This window comes from Thamnophis sirtalis, unplaced genomic scaffold (genome assembly GCF_051295495.1).
Source record: "Thamnophis sirtalis isolate CommonGarterSnake01/CBP01778 unplaced genomic scaffold, rThaSir2_p1.2 scaffold_17, whole genome shotgun sequence".
In the NCBI taxonomy this organism is placed as follows: Eukaryota; Metazoa; Chordata; class Lepidosauria; order Squamata; family Natricidae; genus Thamnophis; species Thamnophis sirtalis.
In genome coordinates, this window is record NW_028261397.1 from 2,971,595 (window position 1) to 2,996,410 (window position 24,816).

At 46.2% G+C, this 24,816-nt stretch overlaps 1 protein-coding gene across 1 annotated transcript in view; it reads right to left on the reverse strand.

Moving 5' to 3' along the window:
• Positions 1 to 24,816, reverse strand: part of NCOR1 (nuclear receptor corepressor 1) — a 190,892-nt gene that overhangs the window by 150,988 nt on the left and 15,088 nt on the right. Inside the window, 5 exon segments of the mRNA XM_087702874.1 lie at positions 4,228 to 4,341; positions 7,116 to 7,298; positions 15,451 to 15,646; positions 16,197 to 16,318; positions 21,406 to 21,581. Coding sequence (XP_087559000.1) covers positions 4,228 to 4,341; positions 7,116 to 7,298; positions 15,451 to 15,646; positions 16,197 to 16,318; positions 21,406 to 21,513 — 723 coding nt within the window. The 5' untranslated portion in view covers positions 21,514 to 21,581.

The following is a 24,816-nucleotide window of genomic DNA, read 5'->3' on the forward strand; positions in this document are numbered from 1 at the left end:
GATAGATAGATAGATAGATAGATAGATAGATAGATAGATAGATAGATAGATAGATAGATAGATAGATAGATAGATAGATAGATAGATAGATAGATAGATAGATAGATAGATAGATAGATAGATAGATAGATAGATAGATAGATAGATAGATAGATAGATAGATAGATAGATAGATAGATAGATAGATAGATAGATAGATAGATAGATAGATAGATAGATAGATAGATAGATAGATAGATAGATAGATAGATAGATAGATAGATAGATAGATAGATAGATAGATAGATAGATAGATAGATAGATAGATAGATAGATAGATAGATAGATAGATAGATAGATAGATAGATAGATAGATAGATAGATAGATAGATAGATAGATAGATAGATAGATAGATAGATAGATAGATAGATAGATAGATAGATAGATAGATAGATAGATAGATAGATAGATAGATAGATAGATAGATAGATAGATAGATAGATAGATAGATAGATAGATAGATAGATAGATAGATAGATAGATAGATAGATAGATAGATAGATAGATAGATAGATAGATAGATAGATAGATAGATAGATAGATAGATAGATAGATAGATAGATAGATAGATAGATAGATAGATAGATAGATAGATAGATAGATAGATAGATAGATAGATAGATAGATAGATAGATAGATAGATAGATAGATAGATAGATAGATAGATAGATAGATAGATAGATAGATAGATAGATAGATAGATAGATAGATAGATAGATAGATAGATAGATAGATAGATAGATAGATAGATAGATAGATAGATAGATAGATAGATAGATAGATAGATAGATAGATAGATAGATAGATAGATAGATAGATAGATAGATAGATAGATAGATAGATAGATAGATAGATAGATAGATAGATAGATAGATAGATAGATAGATAGATAGATAGATAGATTAGATAGATAGATAGATAGATAGATTAGATAGATAGATAGATAGATAGATAGATAGATTAGATAGATAGATAGATAGATAGATAGATAGATAGATAGATAGATAGATAGATAGATAGATAGATAGATAGATAGATAGATAGATAGATAGATAGATAGATAGATAGATAGATAGATAGATAGATAGATAGATAGATAGATAGATAGATAGATAGATAGATAGATGATGGATGATAGGTAGAGAGACAGAGAAAGACAGATGGCTGATAGATAGGATAAGAAGATTAGATAGATAGATAGATAGATAGATAGATAGATAGATAGATAGATAGATAGATAGATAGATAGAGATAGATAGATAGATAGATAGATAGATAGATAGATAGATAGATAGATAGCAATAGCAGTTAGACTTATATACCGCTTCATAGGGCTTTCAGCCCTCTCTAAGCAGTTTACAGAGTCAGCATATTGCCCCCAACAACAATCTGGGTCCTCATTTTACCCACCTCGGGAGGATGGAAGGCTGAGTCAACCTTGAGCCTGGTGGGATTTGAACAGCCGAACTGCAGATAACAGTCAGCTGAAGTGGCCTGCAGTACTGCACCCTAACCACTGCGCCACCTCGGCTCTTAAGGAACTGTGAAGCTACTCAACAAATCTGTTTTCTGACTTTCACGCAGAAAGGTGGGACTAGAACTCATAGTCTCCTGGTGATTGGTCCAAAGTCACCCAGCCAGTTTCCATGCATAAAGCTTGAACTAGAACTCACAGTCTCCTGGTGACTGGCCCAAAGTCACCCAACCAGCTTTCATGCCTAAGGCTGAACTAGAACTCACCGTCTCCAGGTGATTGGCCCAAAGTCACCCAAATGGCTTTCATGCCTAAGGCTGGACTAGAACTCACAGTCTCCTGGTAATTTGTCCAAAGTCACCCAACCAGCTTTCATGCCTAAGGCTGAACTAGAACTCACTGTCTCCAGGTGATTGGCCCAAAGTCACCCAGCCAGTTTTCATGCTTAAGGCAGAACTAGAACTCACAGTCTCCTGGTGATTGGTCCAAAGTCATCCAACCAGTTTCCATGCATAAAGCTTGAACTAGAACTCACAGTCTCCTGGTGATTGGTCCAAAGTCACCCAACCAGCTTTCATGCCTAAGGCTGAACTAGAACTCACTGTCACCAGGTGACTGGCCCAAAGTCACCAAGCCAGCTTTCATGCCTAAGGCAGAACTAGAACTCACCGTCTCCTGGTGATTGGCCCAAAGTCACCCAAATGGCTTTCATGCCTAAGGCTGGACTAGAACTCACAGTCTCCTGGTGATTGGTCCAAAGTCACCCAACCAGCTTTCATGCCTAAGGCTGAACTAGAACTCACTGTCTCCAGGTGATTGGCCCAAAGTCACCCAGCCAGTTTTTATGCTTAAGGCAGAACTAGAACTCACAGTCTCCTGGTGATTGGTCCAAAGTCATCCAACCAGTTTCCATGCATAAAGCTTGAACTAGAACTCACAGTCTCCTGGTGATTAGTCCAAAGTCACCCAACCAGCTTTCATCCCTAAGGCTAAACTAGAACTCACTGTCTCCAGGTGATTGGCCCAAAGTAACCCAAATGGTTTTCATGCCTAAGGCTGGACTAGAACTCACAGTCTCCTGGTGATTGGTCCAAAGTCACCCAACCAGCTTTCATGCCTAAAGCTGAACTAGAACTCACAGTCTCCTGGTGATTGGTCAAAAGTCACCCAACCAGCTTTCATGTCTAAGGCTGGACTAGAACTCACTGTCTCCTGGTGATTGGCCCAAAATCACCCAGCCAGCTTTCATGAATAAAGGAGGGACTACAACTCACAGTCTCCTGGTTTCTGCTCAGAATCTACCGCAGTTGGGTGGCCCATCAAAAGAAATTAATAAGAACCACCACCACCACTGCCGCCATTTTGCAAGGCGGCTTCGTGGTTCAGGGCTGGCCTTTCGTCACTCAGCAGGGAGCAGGTTGCAAAACAGGGCGACAGTTCAACAACCAAAGAGGGAACAGCCCCTGTTAGAAAAACCCCTCTGGGCTGCTCTCCGAAGCTAAGCGGGGTCTGCTGAGGCCAGGATTGGAGGAGAGACCACCCGGAAGGCTGTTTCCAGCTGGCCGGCTGGACCGGGGAAGACGGGGAAAACAGATCCCAGACGGGAAGGATTTCTGAAACGCTCCCAAGTCCCCCAGAAGCCGAGTTCGACACAAGGGCGTTATTAGCTTCCCTTTGATCCTAGCTTAAGGCTGCCAATGCTTTTTTTTTCTAACCCTCGCCTACATGATGCTGGTCACTCCCTCGTGTTAACTGTTTGCGGACGGGGAAACAGAACTCTCAAACAGAATAACAGAGTCGGGAGGGACCTTGGAGGTCTTCTAGTCCAACCCCCTCCTCAGGCAGAAGAACCTGTACCATTTGAGACCAATGGCTGTCCAGTGATGAAGCTCCCATAACTTCTGGAGGCAAGGAGTTCCACTGGTTAATTGTCCCCCACTGTTAGGAAGTTTCCGGTTGCTTCTCTCCTTGATTAGTTTCCATCCATTTTCCTTCCCTCCTTCCTTTCTTCCTCCCCCCCCCCCTCTCTCCTTCCCATCCATCCATAGAATAAAAGAATAACAAACTTAGAAAGGACCTTGGAGGTCTTCTAGTCCAGCCTCCCTGCTCAAGCAGGAGACCCCAGACCATTTCAATCAATCAATCAATCAATCAATCAATCAGAAGAGAGCTGGAAGGGGCCTTGGAGATCTTCTAGTCCAGCCCTTCCCCTGCTCAAGCAGGAGACCCCAGACCATTTCAATCAATCAATCAATCAATCAGAAGAGAGCTGGAAGGGGCCTTGGAGATCTTCTAGTCCAGCCCGCCCCCTGCTCAAGCAGGAGACCCCAGACCATTTCAATCAATGAATCAGAAGAGAGCTGGAAGGGGCCTTGGATGTCTTCTAGTCCAGCCCCCCCTCCTGCTCAAGCAGGAGACCCCAGACCATTTCAATCAATCAATCAAGGCCAACAGAAATCTCACTTTTTCCGCAACGTCGCGCAACAAGAAAACACAACCTCGCGGCTCCAGCAATCGCGAGAGTTTGAGAGAGACCCACAGGGAGGGGGGAGGGGGGGGGCATGCGAGAACCCCTTGAGAGAGTCCGGGGTGTGCGCATGTGTGTGGGAAAACCTGACCCCCCGAGACCGAACGAGGTTCTCCCTCCACCCCTGCCAAGTTCTCCGCAAGGCTAAGCCGAGCGCCAAGAGGGGCGTTAGGGAGGCAGCGTTACCCGATTCTCATCGTAGATGATCTGGACGACGCTGCGGTGCTTCTGCTCCACCGGCGGAGGCGACACGGGCTTCTCCGGCTCAGGCGGTTTGGCCGCTTCTTCCTCCAGCTGTTGCTAAGAGACAAGAGGGAGGGGGGGAGAGAGGAACGTCAGCTGGACCCGCGTAGGCACTGAAGTCAGAGAGATAAGGCGAACATCTGGAGTGGCCAGATGCTGCCTTGGCGAGTTCGGGAGAGGGATGGGCCGGTCGTGGCAAACATCGCAGCATTCGGACGGACTTAAAGACTGCCAGAAAAATACAGCTGCAACCAGCCTGCCTTCTGTAGAAGAGCTGTATATATTTGGTGGAGGGGGGTCAAAAGGAGGACTGAGAAAACAACTGCAGAAACACAACACCCCCCTCACATCCTGGACATTATAATCTTTCTCAAGTCTTCAGCTCAGGATCCCTTCGTAGGGTGGGATGTGCCAAAACAACTAGACACAGGGATGGTGGTTTTTTTTTCCCCTCTTTGTGCAATTGCTCTGCTGAACACCTAACTCCCAGGGCACTTGACTTAAGTCTCAACGTATTCCTCCGTGTTGTACAGCTGTGGTATTATGGTATTATTACCCTGCTCACCTCCTCTGATTACTCCCTTTTTGGTATCACTGTCGTGTTGATGATTGCTCTGTCGCTTTGCATGCACACAGAGAGCTTCTGCACCAGAGACAAATTCCTGGTGTGTCTAATCACATTTCACCAAATAGAGTATTAGTATTCTATTCCATTTAATTCTTGTTCTATTCTACTTTAATTCTATTCTAATTCAATTCGCATTCTACTCTAATTCTAATTCTTATTCTATTCCTATTCCTATTCTATTCCTATTTTTTCTATTTCTTATTCTATTCTATTCCTACCGTTTTTATTTCTTATTCTATTTTATTTCTTATTCTATTTTATTTCTTATTCTATTTTATTTCTTATTCTATTCTCTTTCTCTTTCTTATTCTATTCCCTATTCTGTTTCTATTTCTTATTCTATTCTATTTCTTACTCTATTCCTATTTCCATTGTTTCTATTTCTTATTCTATTCTATTCCTATTCTGTTTCTACTTCTTATTCTATTCTATTTCTTATTCTATTCTATCCCTATTTCTATTTGTTTCTATTTCTTATTCTATTCTATTCTATTTCTTATTCTATTCTATTCTTATTCCTATTTGTTTCTATTTCTTATTCTATTCTATTCTATTTCTTATTCTATTCTATTCCTATTCTGTTTTTATTTCTTATTCTATTCTATTCTATTTCTTATTCTATTCTATTTCTTATTCTATTCTATTCCTATTTCTATTTGTTTCTATTTCTATTTGTTTCTATTTCTTATTCTATTCTATTCTTATTCCTATTTGTTTCTATTTCTTATTCTATTCTATTCTTTCTTATTCTATTCTATTCCTATTCTGTTTTTATTTCTTATTCTATTCTATTCTATTTCTTATTCTACTCTATTCTATTCCTATTCCTATTCTGTTTCTATTTCTTATTCTATTCTATTTCTTATCCTATCTTATCCTACTCTACTCTTTCCGTTATCAGGTTAAAAGAGGCAGAATGTAGAAAAGAGAAGACATTCAGCTGGGAAACTGTTGAGCCTCCCAGACCAAGCTAAATCCAAAACTGCTAGAGAATTCCCTTCGACAAATCAGCCATCTACAGACAGGATGAGAAAGCTCAAAGGCCACACTGCCTTCTCCTTGCCAGCAATCAACGCCCCAATAAGCAGAGATTAACACCCAGATTAATCCCAGACTGACAATCGAGTAATAAACAACATCACAAAGGAACCGTCAACTCAGATAAACAAAGAGTGAACAGCCTCATCAAGGACAGACACACCTTCTAGCACTGATGATGTTACCTAGTTGGGTCACGAAACGTCTGCAAGAAAACCACCAACCTCGGAGAGCACCAGGGACCCCACAGTCATCCTCCTCCTCCCTACAAGCCCCCCCCCCACCTCCATTCTATCCCTGATGACATTACCTAGTTGGGCCATGAAACATCTCCAAGAAAACCACCAAATTTAGAGAGCACCGAGGACCCCACTGTTCAACTCTGACCTACAAACATTCTTTCCTAACAAATTCTGTGGGTGTAAGACACCCCTAGGGATGTTTGTTCTGTTAGGATACAGCCTGTTGTGCCTTAAAAATGGCTTCTACTGTACTGCCATAAAATGACTTCTACTGTACAGCTTGCTATGGTAACTGCTTCATAGTACTCCACAAGGGGGCTCCCTCTGGTAAGGGGGAAAATCCAACGTTAGAAATCATGTTTCTCCGGATATTTCTCCCCTATAAATAAACACTCGAGCAACGCCGGGTTATCGGCTGGTGGGAAATTAGATGTTATGGGTGTCCTCTCTTAAGGAGGTCCATCTGGTGGGACCAAGAAGAAGAGCCTTCTTCGTGGTGGCTCCCTCCCTGTGGAACATCATCCCTGTGGAAATAAGATTGGAAATAAGATAATATGGATCTCCTCTATTAAGGGGGTCTGGCGGGACCTGGTGGGATCAAGAGGGGAGGGGCTTCTCCATGGTGGCTCCATTCCTGTAGAACATCATCCAGGCAAAGAATGGAAATAAGATATTATGGATCTTCTCTCTTAAGGAGAGAAGTGGAAGGGCCTTCTCCATGATGGCTCCCTCCCTGTGGAAGATCATCCCCACAGAGATAGAATTGGAAATAAGACGCTAGGGGTCTCCTCCCTTAAGGAGGCCCATCTGGTGGGATCAGCTATGCTGGGATTTCCACCTGGAACGAGTCAAGGCGAACGAGTTGGGCAGCCCCATCGGTTTTCTTAGCTCCGTCAAATCCGAGGCTCCTGATCTCCACTGACCTGCTTTTTCCTCAGTTTGAGGATCTGCTGCTCCACTTTGGCGATCTCCCGGTCGACACGGTCCATGCTCTGGATGAGCTCTTCTTTGGACAGCTTGGAGGGAGAGGCGTTCTGGTCCTCTCCGCACGACTGGCTCGACATGGGCGACGGAGGGCCTTCATGCTTGCCTCCAAAGACTGGATCCTGCCGTTTGGAAAGAGGGAGGGAGGGGTATGGAGGGAGGGGTATGGAGATGGATAGGGGATAGAGAGGGTGGGAGGGAGAGATAGGGAGGGAGAGACAGGGAGAGGGAGAGAGAAAGAGGGAGTGAAAGGTAGAGGGAAGGATAGAGAGAGAGGGAGAGAGAGATGGGAGGGAGGGGGGAATAGGGGGAGAAAGTTGGGAGATGGGAAGAGGGGGAGAGGAAGAGAGGGAGGGAGGGAGAGGGAAAGAAGGAGGGAGGGAGAGAGGAAGAGGGAGAGAGGGGAGAGAGGGTGGGAGAGATAGGGAGAGAGAGGGAGAGGGAGAAAGAGGGAGTGAAAGGGAGAGGGAGGAATGGAGAGAGAGGAAGGGAGAGACAGGGAGAGGGAGAGAAAGAGGGAGTGAAAGGTAGAAGGAGGGAGAGAGAGAGAGGGAGGGGAGAGAGAGAGGGAGGTAGGGGAGAGAGAGAGGAGGGAGGGAGGGGAGAGAGAGATGGGAGGGAGAATAGGAGGAGAAAGTTGAGAGATGTGAAGAGGGAAAGAGGGAGGGAGGGAGAGGGAAAGAAGGAGGGAGGAAGAGGGAGAGAGGGTGGGAGAGATAGGGAGGGAGAGAGGGAGAGGGAGAAAGAGGGAGTGAAAGGTAGAGGGAGGGAGGGAGATGGAGATAGGGGAGAAAGAAGTGGGAGGGAGGGGGAAGTTGGGGGGAAGAGAGGGAGAGGGGGGAAGGGAGGGAGGGAGATGGAGATAGAGGTGGGAGGGAGGGAGGGAGGGAGGGAGGGGGGAATAGGGGGAAGAAAGTTGGGAGAAGGGAAGAGAGGGGGAGAGGGGGGAAGGGAGGAGGAAGAGGAGGAGGGAGGGAGGAACAGGGAGAGAGATAGGGGAGAGAGGGGGAAAGGGAGGGAGAGGAAGAGAGAGAGAAATTGACGTTAAGTGGGGTGAACTCAAGTGTTGTAATGCTGATGATGATGATTGCAGAGAAATTCCAGCAATAAAAAAATTAACAGGTTCTCCTTGACTTACGACCACAACCAAACTGTCCACCCCGAGGGTAAAGCACCCAGACACAAACTGAGAAACTTCATTTACGGGCCCTCCGATGCAGTGAGACACGGAGCAGATTGGGGAAACAAAACAGCCGCTTCACAACCTCATGGGGGCAACATAGGAGAAGAAACCCATCGGGATGACATTCGGCCCTTCCACCTGCGTTTGAAAGACAACGGCCCGCTGTTTCGAAGACACCAACGTCCACCTTTTGGACAGAGAGGACCGCTGGTTTGAAAGAGGGGTCAAAGAGGCCATCTGCGTCCAAACTGAACAGCCCTCCCTCAACAGAAAGGGGGGAGGAGAATACGATATCACCTATCTCCAGTCTACAACAGGGTCCTTTCAGCAGTTCCAAGAAGGCCCCGCACCCCATTTGCACCACTCGGGTGTCCCCGAGAACACAGATAAATCTCCAAGTGGTCTCAACAGCTCTCTAGAGCCAAGGTGGCGCAGTGGTTAGGGTGCAGAACTGCAGGCCACTTCAGCTGACTGTTATCTGCAGTTCGGCGGTTCTAATCTCACCGGCTCAAGGTTGACTCAGCCTTCCATCCTTCCGAGGTGGGTGAAATGAGGACCCAGACTGTGGGGGCGATATGCTGACTCTGTAAACCGCTTAGAGAGGGCTGAAAGCCCTATGAAGCGGTATATAAGTTCTAACTGCTATGGCTATGGCTATTGCCAAAAGGATGCAAATGACCAGCTGTCTGCAAGGAATATAACTCCTCCCGTTCAAAAGCACCTTTGGGAGAAGCATGGCCTGGATGACGGACTATCTCCATAGAGAGCACCGTTGTAAGATTGAACAGTCACTAAATGAACTGTAAATTGAGGACCATCTTTCCCCCCCCCAAAAAAAACGTATCTTTGTTTTTATTTCATCTATTTTTGTCCCTTTTTTAAGAAGTAATTATGATAGTGAACATGTACAATAGTTATACAATACAATACAATACAATACAATACAATACAATACAATACAATACAATACAAGAGTTGGAAGGGACCTTGGAGGTCTTCTAGTCCAACCCCCTGCCTAGGCAGGAAACCCTACACCATTCCAGATAAATGGCTATCCAACATCTTCTTAAAGACTTTCAGTGTTGGAGCATTCACAACTTCTGGAGGCAACTTCTGTTCCACTGATTAACTGTTCTCATTGTCAGGAAATTCCTCCTCAGTTCTAAGTTGCTTCTCTCCTTGATTAGTTTCCACCCATTGCTTCTTGTTCTGCCCTCAGGTGCCTTGGAGAATAGCTTGACTCCCTCTTCTTTGGGGCAACCCCTGAGATATCGGAAGACTGCTATCCTGTCTCCCCTGGTCCTTCTTTCCATTAAACTAGACATCCCCAGTTCCTGCAACTGTTCTTCATATGTTTTGGTCTCCAGTCCCCTAATCCTCTTTCTTGCTCTTCTCTGCACCCTTTCCAGAGTCTCCGCATCTTTTCTACATCGTGGCGATCAGAACTGGATGCCGTATTCATCAAGGCCTTATAAAGTGGTATTAACCCTTCACAGGATCTTGATTCTCTCCCTCTGTTGATGCAGCCTTGAACTGTGTTGGCTTTTTTGGCAGCTGTTGCACACAGCTGGCTCCTATTTAAGTGGTTGTCCACTAGGACTCCAAGATCCCTTCACAGTTACTACTATTGACCAAGGTACCACCTATACTGTACCTGTGCATTTCGTTTTCCTTGCCTAAATGTAGAACCTGATTCTTTTCACTGTTGAATTTCATTGTGTTAGCTAGTGCCCAATGTTCAAGTTTGTCCAGATCCTTCTCTATCTTAAGTCTGTCTTCTGGAGTGTTGGCTATTCCTGCCAGCTTCCTACTTCCTCCTCCGATTTTCACCACAACAATCCTTTAACGTGGATCAGGCCTAAGGCAGGACTAGAACTCTCCCATCTCCTGGTGACTGACCCGAAGACATCCAAATGGCTTTCATGCCTAAGGCGGGACTAGAATTCACTGTCTCCCAGTCTCTACCCTGGTCCCTTAGCCACTAGACCTCTGATGGCAAACCTATGGCACTCAGGCCAGAGGTGGCACGTAGAGCCTTCTCGGTGGGCATGCACACCGTCACCAGCCACTCTTCTGCTGGAGTGCTGGAAAACCACCCCAAAAATGCCCCCAAATTAGGCCATTTTCCAGGCTGTTTTCAGTCTTTTTCGGCCATTTTTAAGCCATTTTTGAACCAAAAACAGCCCCAAAAACGGCCCGAAAAATTGTCAAAAACCAGCTGGTCTCCTGGGTTTTCAGTGCTCCCGGTTTGGGCACTCGGTGCCGAAAACGCTCGCCATGACTCCACTAGACCCAACTGGCTCTCCAAGCATAGCTCTGATGCCCATTGGCAAGCTTCTTTATTATTACAATGCCCGTCCACGCCACACGCCCACATCCAGAGAGCTGGTTCACGAAAAGCAGCCCCAGGTGCAGATAAGAGCCGGGAGGTGAGGCCAGGCGTCAACAAAGGCCGAAAACCAGCCCTGCCACCTCCTCAACCTTTGCCCGGAAAACACAAGTTGAACATTAACCCCCAGCGGCTGCGGCTCTCCAACTGGACCCGAGGTCGTCCAGCAAATATTAAGCCGTGTTGGGACAGCCTCCTCCCATCCAGAATCTCCCAAATTCCCAAATTCTCAGTTAATGGGGAGGGGGTCTGGGCTGGGGAATTCTGGGAGCTTAAGTCAGAATAGACTTGGAAGGGACCTTGGAGGTCATCTAGCGCAACCGCTTCCTCAAGCAGGAGACCCTACACCCATGATGGCAAACCTTTTTGGTGCCGAATGCACGTGGGTGTGAACCCCCAAAATGCAATGCGCCCCCCACGCATGCCCCCCATCACATGCATGCACCCCACCCCCACATGCAGGCATCCCACCCCCACACATGCGCCCGCCCCACACATGCACCCCACCCCCACATGCATGTGCCTGCCCCATGCGCATGCGCCCTGCCCCCACGTGCATGTGCCCCACCTTCATGCGCCCCGCCCCACACGCATGCACCCCGCCCCCCACGCATGCACCCACCCCCACATGCATGCTCCCCACCCCTACACGCATGTACCCCGCCCGCCCCACGCAAGCACCAACCCCCCACATGCATGCTCCCCGCCCCTACACTCATGTACCCCGCCCCCACACGCATGCGCCCCCACAATTTTGGCTTCCAGGTTGGTGCAGGCGGCCTTCAGGCCCAAAATGGGGTGTGGAGGGGGCACACGCAGGTGTGCGAAACCCCCAAATGCAATGCGAGCACCTTCGTCACAAGCCCCATGCGCATCCCCCACATGCGTCCCACCCCCGTGCATGCATGCACAGCAGAGACCCGAAGACCAGCTGGTGGCCAGGAGGCACCTGCGCACGCAGGGTGGAGGTGGACTGGGGTGAAGGCTGGCATGCCTGTAGGGAGGGCTCTGTGTGCCACCTGTGGCCCATGTACCCTAAGTTCATCATCACAGGCCTATACCATTCTTTTTTTTTAATATTTTTTTTATTTTCAAAGAAACATAAACACGCAAAACCAATAACATAAAAAACCTCTTCAATTACATACAGTGTGTTGATTGGTTATAAAATCTTTCTCTGTCCTTTCCATAGTCATCCCTTGAGCTTTATCAAAAATCACTTATTGTCAATCAAGTATCTTTGTGTACATTATTATTGTACTTCATTTGTTTAATTATCACTATTGTTTCACCATTTTAAACAAGGTATTGTAAATATGTATCCATTTATTTTATGATGATTCATTATATCATCTTCAATATATGCAATAACAAAGAAATTTTTTTGTATCCTATTCTAAATCATGCTATTATTTTAGCATCGATAACATTCTCTAATAATTTTCAATTCCATGTTTTTTCCATTATTAGTATCAATCTAATATACATTTATACAAATTATTATAATTGTTAAACGTCCATTAAGCATAGCTATTATTACATCCTTTTTATATGAGGCATATTAAATTTGAAGTAAATTTATATTATGGCATTTCATTACATCATCCTGAAATCATGCAATGATATTACATCTTTATATTCTCTTCTCTATAGAATTATTTCTCTTTTATAAAAAGGCTTTTCAACAACATCTCCATCATCCTCACTTAGTTTATATAAAATTTCATATTATCAATCTAGTATATATTATTGATCATTTATTTGACTATAGCTATTATTACTTTATCTTATACATAATACTCAAAGTTTAACTACATTTAACTAAATTTTATTGTGACATTTCATTTCATCATCCTGTATCCTTCCCGAAATAGCGCAGTCCAATATCTCTTGCCATTTGTAGAATCTGTATTCTAAGTGTTTTCTTGATAAGTCTTATGTGGACTTCTCTTGACAACTTGTTGTTCATTGGATATCTTAAAAGAATTCAAAACCCTCCATCTGTTCCTTTCATCTGCTTGACTTTTGTTATCACTGGTGCTTCTGCCAAAATTACTCTCATTGTCTCTTCCAGATTTTCTCCCCTTTCTTCATCTATGTTTTGACATCTGAGATAAAGTTCCAGTTCATCGATCTCGCCTTTCCGTATTCCGCATTTATCATTTCCCTCCACACTCGATTTGCTGGAAAAATGACTGTCCTGAAAGCCTCCAATGATGGAGCAGCCACAACTTCTGGTGGCAAGCCGTTCCATTGATTAATTAGGAACACGGGTGTCAAACCCGTTGTCAGGCGTGCAGCCATGTTGCTTTGGGATCTTTGGTCTGCCACACTTTCTATTCTTCTACTATGCTTTTTCTATTGTGGGAAAATGGGAGGGGCGATTGTACGGAGTTAGATGATAGGTAGCCATAACAAAATTCTTTCTAGAAAGTCAAGGTCATCCTTTGTCTTTGCACCTCTGCACCTGACCGGAACTGGATGAGTGGAAGTTGCCAACATGGCAATGGGAGATTGGACCATGGGATGGACTTGTGTTGGGGGGGGAAAGGTCTTGAACTTTCAACTGGGTGGGGAAAACCCAGGAAGCTTTCAGATTCGGGTTTCCCCAGATGTGCCAACATGGCTCTCTTCATAAATTGGAACTTTCGGGAATCCTTTGCCTCGGACTCTGATTTAATCTTGGATGCTATCTGGAATGCTGAGACTCGTGGCATCACGTCGGCATCACGTCGCCTTCAGAGAATGTATTGTGATGTCCATCCCCCCCCCCCGTGGAGCTGGGGTGGGGTTGCCCTGTGCATGACGCATCCGGCCTGCAGGCCACCAGTTTGACATCCCTGGTTAGGAAGTTTCTCCCGAATTCCAGATTGCTTCTCTCCTGGATTAGTTTCCATCTGTTGCTTCTTGTCCTGACTTCGACTTCCAGGATTCTCCAACCAGGAGATCCTATACCAGGGATGGTGAACTTTTTCGGCACCAAGTGTTCCAAACCGGAGCGCATGGTGTGCACGCACGTGCACTGGAGGACCAGAAACCCGAAGACTAGTTGGGCAGCATGCGCATACCTGGTTTGGGGCCATTATCAGGCCATTGTGGGGCTGTTTTCCGGTGCTCCGGCACCCGCAAAGAACAGCATGCACGACGGAAACCAGAAGAGCAGTTGGCGATGACGCATGTGCCCATAGAGAGGGTCTGCGTGCCACCTCTGGCATGCGAGGCACAGGGTCACCGTCGGTCCTATACCTTTTCAGACAAGTGACTGTCCAGTCTCTTCTTGAAAACCTCCAGTGATAGAGCACCCACAACGTCTGGTGGCCAGCTGTTCCACTGGCTAATTATCCTCACTGTTAGGAAGATTCTCCTCAATTCCAGATTGCTTCTCTCCTTGATTACTTTCTATTCATTGCTCGTGCTTCCTTCCCTTCTTCCTTCCTTCTCTTCATTTCTCTTCTTCCCTTGTCTTCCTTCCTTCCCTTCTTCCTTCCTTCTCTTAATCTCCCTTCCTCCCTTGTCCTCCTTCCTTGTCTTCCTTCCCTTCTCTTCATTTCCCTTCCTTCCTTCTTGTCTTCCTTCTTTCCTTCCCTTCTTCCTTCCTTCTCTTAATCTCCCTTCCTTCCTTCTTGTCTTCCTTCTTTCCTTCCCTTCTTCCTTCCTTCTCTTAATCTCCCTTCCTCCCTTGTCCTCCTTCCTTCTTGTCTTCCTTCCTTCCCTTCTTCCTTCTTGTCTTCCTTCCTTCCTTCCTCCCTCTCTCCCATCAATCCATTCATCCATCCATGGCATAATAGAATAACAGACTTGGAAGGAAGCTTGGAGGTCTCCTTGTCTGAAACGGTATAGTGTTTCCTGTCTAGGCAGGGGGTTGGACTAGAAGATCTCCAAGGTCCCTTCCAACTCTGCTATTCTATTCTATTCTAGTCCAAACGTTTGCACAAGCAGGAGACCTTATACCCATTCAGACAAGTGGCTGTCCAATCTCTTCTTGAAAACCTCCAGTGATGGGGCGCCCACAACTTCTGGTGGCAAGCTGTTCCACTGGCTAATTAACCTCACTGTTAAGAAGTTTCTCCTTAGTTCCAGGTTGTTTCTCTCCTTGATTAGTTTCCACCCGTTGCTTCTTGTCCTGCCCTCAGGGGCTTTGGAGAATAGCTTGACCCCCAACTCTTCTTTGGGGCAGCCCCTCAGATATTGGAAGACTCCTATCATGTCACCCCTAGTCCTTCTGTTCCATAGACCAGCCAAAGGTGCATATGAAAAAACCAGGCATAGCTTAGTTCAGTGTTTCTCAACCTTGGCTACTTGAAGATGTCTGGACTTCAACTCCCAGAATTCCCCAGCCAGCAATCGCCAAGGTTGAGAAACACTGGCTTAGTTCACACTACCGGGGGGGGGGGGGGGGGGTTGTCATATTTTTTTAATCACACCCAGTGGAGGCGCGTGAAAAACTGCACTTAAAAAACTTTTACGACCCTCTGACAAGCAAAGTCAATGGGGAAGCCAGATTCGCTTAACAACCGTGTGATTCATTTAACAACCGCAGGGATTCGCTTAACAACCGTGGCGAGGAAGGTTGTCAAAGGGGGACAAAACCCACTTTAACAACTAACTCGCTTCGCAATAGAACCTCCGGGCCCAATACCTGTCGTAAGTCAAGGACTCGCTGTATTATCCATGGATCGGCTGCCCGAAGGATCTACTTTACCTTCTTCAGGTCCGATGAGCGCAGCCCTTCCTGGAGCTGATGGGCCAAGGGCAGGACCGCAGTGGCGTTGACCCGCTGGTAATGGGAATCGGACACCTGGTCCAGGCGCGGCCGCTTGGAGTCCAACGCGTCATGATCGGCTTGGGAAGGGCCAGCGTGGAACTGGGACTCATATCCCGATCTCCTCTCCTGAGGCCTGGAGGAAGAAGAGGAAGGCGAAGATGGGAGGGTGAGGAAGAAGAGAAGCAGGGAGCTGTGGAAAAAAATCAGCCAGAGCTCCGAGGTCTCTCTCAACCAGCCCAAGAAAACTTAGGCAAAAAATATATGGAACAGGTAGAAGAGAAACTTTGTAGCTCAGGGCCAACCCTGGGACCTTTGGGGCTCTCTGAGCTTGGTCATTGCACCGATACGGTGCAATGGGCGTACCCACTGCCCACAACGCTCCAGCTGCTCGGCGGAACATCGCACAGGGGCCATACGCTCTGTGCACATGTGCAAATGGCTCGTTCGGCTCAAATAGTAAGGAGCAGTAAGGAGAGAGGGCGGGTGGGTGGGCCCTCCGGAGCACCGTACCGGAATGGCACCTGGTGCTCCCCAGCAGGCACCAGTACGACCGTACCGGGGGGTATCAGGTGTATCCCACCACTGGAGATCAGGCACGAAGCTCTTCTAAAAGTCTTCCCAGGTTACAAAAGGAAAAAAAACAAAAAACACCAATACTCGCAGAGAAAACCGCCAACGCTTACCGGTCCGAGCCAGGATGAAATTCGGAGAGCAAAGAGGGGCGACGGCGGAGCTGTTGCTGCAGAAGTTGGCTACCCTGGCTGACTTCCAAGTGGGAGGTACGGAAATCCGGGACCGCAAATTCCTACGAAGGAAAGGAAAGAAAGGAGTTGCTGTGGGGCAGTTGGTGATATTCAAAAATTATCCCTGCCGGTTCTGTGGGTGGGGGCTTGGTGGGCGTGACGTGGTGGGGGTGGGGTCATGTGACTGGGTGGGCATGGCCAACTGGTTTTTTTTTTTTTTAACTTTCTTTAGCATTTTTTAACTACCAATACTCCCGGGTAGTTAACAAATGCTAAAAAAAAGTTCCAGCAATCGCGCGGCACAGCTGATTAACAGCTGGTCATCGGAACTTTTTAAAAACTTTTTAGCATTTTTTAACTACCGGATTTCCCGATAGTTAAAAAATGCTTTAAAAAAAGCTTTTAAAAAAGTTCCGTTGATCGTGCGGCACAGCTGATTGTCAAACAGCTGATCGTCTGAACTTTTTTTAACCTTTTTTAGCATTTCTTAACTACCGGATCTCCCGGTAGTTAAAAAATGCTTTAAAAAAAGTTTTTAAAAAAGTTCCGTTGATCGCGCGGCACAGCTGATTGTCAAACAGCTGATCATCTGAACTTTTTTTTAACCTTTTTTAGCATTTTTTAACTACCGGATTTCCCGGTAGTTAAAAAATGCTTTTAAAAAGTTTTTTAAAAGTTCCAGTGATCACGCAGCACAGCTGATTGTCAAACAGCTGATAAAACTTTTCTTTTACTTTTCTAGCATTTTTTAACTTCCGGAACTCCCGGTAGTTAAAAAATGCTGAAAAAAAGTTTTAAAAAAGTTCCGGCAATTGCGCAGCACAGCTGATTGTCAAACTTTTTTTTAGCATTTTTAAAAAAATAATTTTTATTGAACATTTTCAAGTTTAAAAACCACAAACACAAAGGAAAATACAAAACCAAATACAAAACAGGTAAAAACACAAACAACATAACAACATATAATTTTTACAGCTTCCTATATCAGCATGAAAATTCTGCTTTTGTGGTTTACAATTCAATTATTGCCTTCTTGTAGTTCTTAACAATTCTAATAATAGTGTAATAATTATATTACAATATAATAGTATAGTGCATATACTATATGCACTATAGAGAGCCGAGGTGGCGCAGTGGTTAGAGTGCAGTACTGCAGGCCACTTCAGCTGACTGCTATCTGCAGTTTGGCGGTTCAAATCTCACCGGCTCAAGGTTGACTCAGCCTTCCATCCTTCCGAGGTGGGTGAAATGAGGACCTGGATTGTTGTTGGGGGCAATATGCTGACTCTGTAAAACCGCTTAGAGAGGGCTGAAAGCCCTATGAAGCAGTATATAAGTTCTAACTGCTATTGCTACTATATCAGCACATTTTTCATATATACCATTTTTCTCCATAGTATAATCCATAGTTTTTAAAACTTTCATTTCTTGTTTTGGCTTCTATTCTCTAGCCACTTGTACAATTTACTCCATGTGTTTATAGTCGCCCGACTCTTCTCTTTCTTTTAATTCTATGGTCATCCTGTTCATTTCAGCACTTTTTAAGCATTTTTAAACTACTGGTTTGGGTGAACCAGTAGCATTTTTACTACCTCTTCGGGCGAATCAACCCGAACCAGTAGCATTTCACCCGTATTGTGGGGGCAGAGAGAGGTGTATTCCTCAGGACCGAAAGGATGAGAAAGAACATGACAGCCTGGGTCCACCTTCTCCAGGAACATCTGGCCTGCCTCTGGTCATTAAATGAACAGTTGTAAATTGAAGACTATCCATAAATGGACGCATTTTCTAAAGCAGTGTTTCCCGACCTGGATCACTTTAAAATATGTTGACTTCAACTCCCAGAATTCCCCAGTCAGCTATGCTGGGAAACACTGTTCTAAATCCTGGGAGTTCTATGTCATTTTTTTCAGCGACGTTGTAACTTTGAACGGTCGCTAAACGAACTGTCGTAAGTCGAGGGCTACTGTTCTGACTGAGGCTTTCCAAGAGCCTGAAGCAAACTCCTTGTTCCAACAAAAAAACCCTTTTATTAATTGGCTGTGGATTCTGCTCATTCACCTCCAGCAAAGTCTTTCAAGGGAGGATTTCCGGTCACAGACCTCATCTGGCTTGGAGAGCTGCCAGGTTGATATCTGCAGAACTTGGCAAGGAGTCTCCGAGAGTCACGAACCAATGAAGCGAACTAATTGTCTCCTGCAAACTCCACTCCCCTTTCGCTCCTCTTTTATTCCCTCTGGGAGAGGCCATTCACTGTCCACCTGTGGCCTTACTCCCAAGTCGACCCCTGTTCTTTAGCTGTTCCCTTCATCTGGCGACTCTGGGCATGCACACACTGGTAACAGGCTCCAGATGTTCTTCTGCCTCACTGATCTCCAACTCTGAAGGCAGCTCGGACGGCCCTGGTCCCCTCTCTGCCTCTGACGCAAAGCCCTCATCAGAACCTTCCCCAGACCCCAGGACTGGCCCAGGTTCCTCCCCAACCTCCTCACTATCTGAATCTGCTGGCCATTGGTGAGCCACAACAGACTACCTGTGTTAAAGTTACAGGCCACCCATCTCACAGTCACATACCTCTGCTTACAATCCTAACACTCTAAACTGCTTAGTTATTATTTAACTTAACTGGCACTTAAAAGATTTTTTTTTTAATTGGTCATGCGTGGCCCATGTTGGAAGGAGGCGGGTTTAATGGGTTTTATTATATTACAGATATTTTAAATACTTCTAAACTACCTGGAGTAACCTATGTGTGACCGTGTACCAGGAGCCAAACAAATTTGTTGCAGAAAAAGAAAATTTCTGATGATGCCCCCCCGCCAAGGGGGAGGAAAAACAAGCTTGTGTACAAGTAATCCTCGGCTTACAACTTCATTTAATGACCGTTCAAAGTTACGACGACACTGAAAAAAGTGGCTTATGACCGATCTTCGTGCTTACGACCACTGCGGCATTCTCCTAGTAACCTGAGCCTAATTCAGAGACTTGGCAATTGACTCGTATTTATTTATTTGTATTATTCTTTTATTATACGTTTTCTTTCATTATAACATCACGTTTCCATTTCTGCAACAACAGCATACTGTCCGTAATCAAATTTCTTTTGAATACCCTTCATATTATACACCTTAATTACAGCCATTGTTCTCATCATATACACCAATGTTTTTCAACCTTGGCAACTTGAAGATGTCTGGACTTCAACTCCCAGAATTCCCCAGCCAGCGAATGCTGGCTGGGGAATTCTGGGAGTTGCAGTCCAGACGTCTTCAAGTTGCCAAGGTTGAGAAACACTGATATACACAATAGAAACTTCACTTCTGGCCCTTCTATACTAGTTAATCTGTAATCAAATGTCATCCAATAATCATATTGCATTCGTGGCTCGTGTTTATGACGGTCGCGGCGTTCCGGGGTCACGTGATCCTCTTTTGCGACCTTCTGCCCAGCCAAGTCAAGGGAGGAAGCCGAATTCACTCAACAACCGTGTGACTGACTTAGCAACCGCCATCGAATCATTTAACAACCATGGCAAGAAAGGCTGTTAAAACGGGGCATAATTCACTTACCAACTGTCTCACTTAGCAACATAAATTTGGGGCTCAATTGTGGCCGTATAGCACTATAGCACTTAGACTTATATACCGCTTCATAGTGCTTTACAGCCCTCTCTAAGTGGTTTATAGAGTCAGCCTCTTGCCCCCAACAATCTGGGTCTTCATTTTACCCATCTTGGAAGGATGGAAGGCTGAGTTGACCTTGAGCAGGTCAAGATCGAACTATCTGGCTGTAGGCAATGCTGCCTTCTAACTCCTGGGCCACCATGGGAAGGAAGGAAGGAAGGAAGGAAGGAAGGAAGGAAGGAAGGAAGGAAGGAAGGAAGGAAGGAAGGAAGAAGAAAACACAGGGAAAAGAAGGAGGGAGGGAAGGAAGAAAACAGAGGGAAAGGAAGGAGGGAGGGAAGGAAGAAGAAAAGATGACAGAAGGAAGGAGGGAGGGAAAGATGGAAAGGAAGGAGAAAAGGGAGGGAGGGAGGGAGAAATAGCAATAGCACAAACATATACTGCTTTCCAGCCCTCTCTAAGCGGTTTACAGAGTCTGCCTCTTGCCCCCAACAATCCGGGTCCTCGTTTTACCCACCTCGGAAGGATGGAAGGCTGAGTCAACCTTGAGCAGGTCAAGATCAAACTTCCTGGCTGTGGGCAGAGTTTAGCCTGCAATGCTGCCTTCTAACCCATGCACCACCATGGGAAGGAAGAAAGGAAGGAAGGAAACGAAACAGAGGGAAAGGAGAGAGGGAGGGAAGGAAGGAAATGGGAAAAGAAGGAAGGAGGGAAGGAAGGAGAAAAGAGAAGAAGAGACAGAAGGAAGGAGGGAAAGATGGAAAGGAAGGAAGGAGAAAAGGGAGGGAGGGAGGGAGGGAGGGAGGGAGAAATAGCAATAGCACAAACATATACTGCTTTCCAGCCCTCTCTAAGTGGTTTATAGAGTCAGCCTCTTGCCCCCAACAATCCGTTCCCCCACCTCGGAAGAATGGAAGGCTGAGTCGACCTTGAGCAGGTCAGGATCGAACTACCAGGCTGTAAGCAGAGTTTAGCCTGCAATGCTGCCTTCTAACCCATGCGCCACCATGGGAAGGAAGGAAGGGAGGGAGGGAAGGAAGGGGAAAACATACGGAAAGGAAGGAGGGAGGGAAGGAAGGAGAAAAGAGAGAAAAAGTCAAAAGGAAGGAGGGAGGGAAATTCAATACAAGATGGAAAGGAAGGAAGGAGAAAAGGAAGAGAGGGAAGGAGGGAGAAATAGCAATAGCACAGACTTAGATACCGCTTCACAGTGCTTTTGCAGCCCTCTCTAAGCGCTTTACAGAGAGACCCGCTTGCCCCCAACGATCTGGGTCCTCATTTGACCCACCTCGGAAGGACGGAAAGCTGAGTCAACCTTGAGCCTGGTGAGAATCAAACTGCCCAATCGCAGGCAGCCAGCAGAAGTAACCTGCCATACTGCACTCTAACCACTGCGCCACTGAGGCTCTTATGTTGAGGACTTCCTGTATGTAGAAGCCAGAAATCCGGGAGGGGCCCCTGCAGGATTACCCAGAATCCCTCCTCCCCTTCCCCTCCCCCCCCTGGGGGGGCCCGCTGCTACTTGCCTGCTGGTGCCGGCCGCTGGAAAAGGTATACTGGACCGAATGCGTCGGATAACGGCTCTGCTCCGCGCTGAACGCTCCTTGGTTGGGAGGGTAGCTTGAGCTGGACATTGTGGTAGGCGTTTTTGCAAAGTTGTGGGAATCAAGAGTGATGGGCGACCAGGTCTCCAGGAAACAGCCTAGGAAGAAGCAATAGCAATAGCAGTTAGACTTATATACCGCTTCATAGGGCTTTCAGCCCTCTCTAAGCGGTTTACAGAGTCAGCATATCGCCCCCAACAACAATCCGGGTCCTCATTTTACCCACCTCGGAAGGATGGAAGGCTGAGTCAACCCTGAGCCGGTGAGATTTGAACAGCCGAACTGCAGAACTGCAGTCAGCTGAAGTCGCCTGCAGTGCTGCATTTAACCACTGCGCCACCTCGGCTCTAACCAGGGGAGTGTTAAGAAGCCCCCAAAAACTCAGGGGGGGAAGCAACGATCTCTTGTTAAAAAAAGGCAAACCATTGGGAACACCCAGATTCTAGGATTAATTGATGGCTCCGTTTTAAGAAAATATTGAAAATGGATATGGATAGATCAAAAGACAGATATGGATAGATAGAAAAATAAACAGGCAGTTAAGATTTACAATACAATAGCAGAGTTGGAAGGGACCTTGGAGGTCTTCTAGTCCAACCCCCTGCCTAGGCAGGAAACCCTATACCGTTCCAGACCAATGGCTATCCAGCATCTTCTTAAAGACTTCCAGTGTTGGGGCCTTCACACAAACCACCCATAAAAACCCAGAAAATTCTTTTAAATTTTCTTGGGAGTTTTTCTAACTCAGCCATTGTCACCTGACTTAAGCAGTTTCCTCTCTCCGTGGGGAGGTTTATCACATTGGCCTTGGCATCCCCCAGAAAGCTTGGAAGATTATCTCTAGTGCCTTCTTAAAACCAAAATGCTTTTTCTTTTACAGACAAAATAAAAACGGGGGTGGGGGGGGGGGGAAACAGTGAGAGAGTTTCCAGTGGTTTTTATTAACGGATGAACAGAAGGCCTGGGGCTGTGGAGTTCCACCCCTACTCGAATTGATTGTGCTTGTTGTGACTTTTTAAATTGTTTTGTATTGTTGTTTTGTTTCTGTTTTACTCTTTGTATTTGTTCCCCTTCCCTCCTGGCTTGTCAGCCGCCCTGAGCGTGGCACGACATAACCGCGAACGTCAAAAGCGCGCCGACAAAACCGCGGCGCTAAAACCACGATGTCAAAAGCGTCAAAAGCGCGCCGACAACAGCGCGCCAACAGAAGCGCGATTTAAGTTAAGGTAAGGTTTAGGGTTAGGTTTAGGGTTAGGTTTAGGGTTAGGTTTAGGGTTATTTTTAGGGTTATGTTACAGCGCGCTTCTGTCGGCGCGCTGTTGTCGGCGCGCTTCAGCACTCATTCGTCTCCGCGGTTTTGACGGCGCGGTTTTGTCACCGCGCTTTAGTCACACGCGCTTTTGTCGTACACGCATTTGTGGTGGAACCGCCCTGAGTCCCTTTGGGAATAGGGCGGCATACAAGTCGAATAAACCACTAAACCACTAAACTGGAAGGGATCTTGGGAGTCTTTTAGTCCAACTCCCTCCTCAGGCAGGTGATCCTATACCATTCCAGACCAATTGTTTTCTTGCAGACATTTCCTAACCAAACTAGGTAACACCATCAGTGTTGATGGGAAGGCAGTGTGCTCTGTGTGTGTGTGTGTGTGTGTGTGTGTGTGTGTGTGTGTGTGTGTGTGTGTCTTTGGTTATTTGGGTTTTCTCCCGCGCAAAATTGGAGGTGTCTTGGCGACGTTTCGATGAAGTCTCATTTGTCATCTTCAGGCTTCGTGCTTCCAGGAGCAATGTGAGATCTCGGCTGTTTCTTCTTTTTAAGCCTGAAGATGACGAATGAGACTTCGTCGAAACGTCGCCAAGACACTTCCAATTTTATGCAGGAGAAAACCCGAATAACCAAAGACCTACATACTAACACCCGCGAAAACCTCAGAAAACATATATATATAATCTTCCCCTTCTTGGTTCCTTTTCCTTTTCGGTGTCAGCCATTAGAAGGCGGATGTGAGTCAAGTTCACACCTCATTTAAGAAAGAAACTGCAATTCTAACAAGGAAACAGAAAGATTAAAAGAGTCTCCTTGCTAACAATCGCAGGATAAACAGAGATTAAGGCCAGACTATCAAACAGTAAACAATACCTCAATCCAGGAACTCCCCACTGAGACAAACAATCAAATGATTAACCACATCCTAATCGAGGAAATACCAAGACAAGACATACCCAACGACAACAACAATGACAGAGCAAGCCACTTGTGCATGAAGAGAGAGCAAACTCCACTCCTTTCTAGCACTGATGATGTTCCCTAGCTGGGCCATGAAATGCCTGCAAGGAAAACCACCAAGCTCAGAGAGCACCAAGGACCCCTCCTCCATTCCTCCTCCTCCTCCCACTCTGCAAATCCCACTCCTTTCTAGCACTGATCATGCTACATTGGCTGCAATCCTCATCAAATTACAGGTAGTCCCTGACTTACGACCACAATGGAGGCCAAACTTTCAGTTGCTAAGTGAGGCATTCACTGAGTTTTGCCCCATTTTACGACCTTCCTTGCCACCGTTGTAAAGTGAACCACCACGGTTCTTAAGCTAATAACGCGATTGTTCAATGAATCTGGCTTCTCCATTGACTTTTGCTTGTCAGAAGGTCGCAAAAGGGGATCACGTCACATAAACCTTTATAAACCGTCATAAATACCAGTCGGTTGCCAAGTGTCCAGGTTTTGATCACGTGACTATGGGGGTGTGACTGTGGGGCTGCTGCAACCGTTGTGTGAAGAATGGCCCCATGTCACTTTTTTTCCCAGTGCCATTGTTAACTTCAAACGGTCACTAAATGAACTGTTGTAAGTTGAGGACTACCTGTATAAAGTGTGCAGCATTGGACCTGGGACTTCCAAACGTCTGGTTCAAAACTGAACCCCCTTCTCACCACCCAAGTTATGCCAGCTCAGCAGGGGTGGGCTGGTGTTACTGCCGATTTGGTGTGCCCGCAATTTGCTTGCAAGTTGCCTATAAATAGGTCTGCATACGCGCAGAACATTAAAAATGTCCGGGGGAAAAAAACCATGCCACCTTGTTCGGTGGCATGGCCAGCCTGTCATCCCTACCAGTTGGGCCACCCAGTCACAATTTCCATTTCCCGAACCGTTGAGAACCGATAGCAACTCACCTCTGCAGCTCAGTTACATACCGTATTTTTCGGAGTATAAGACGCACCTTCCCCCCCACCTAAAAGAGGGTGAAAATTTGGGTGCGTCTTATATACGGTAGCTCCACCCGCCCGTCCCCCACCCTTTGGCCTCTGCCTCCCAGCAATTTGCCTCCTTGCA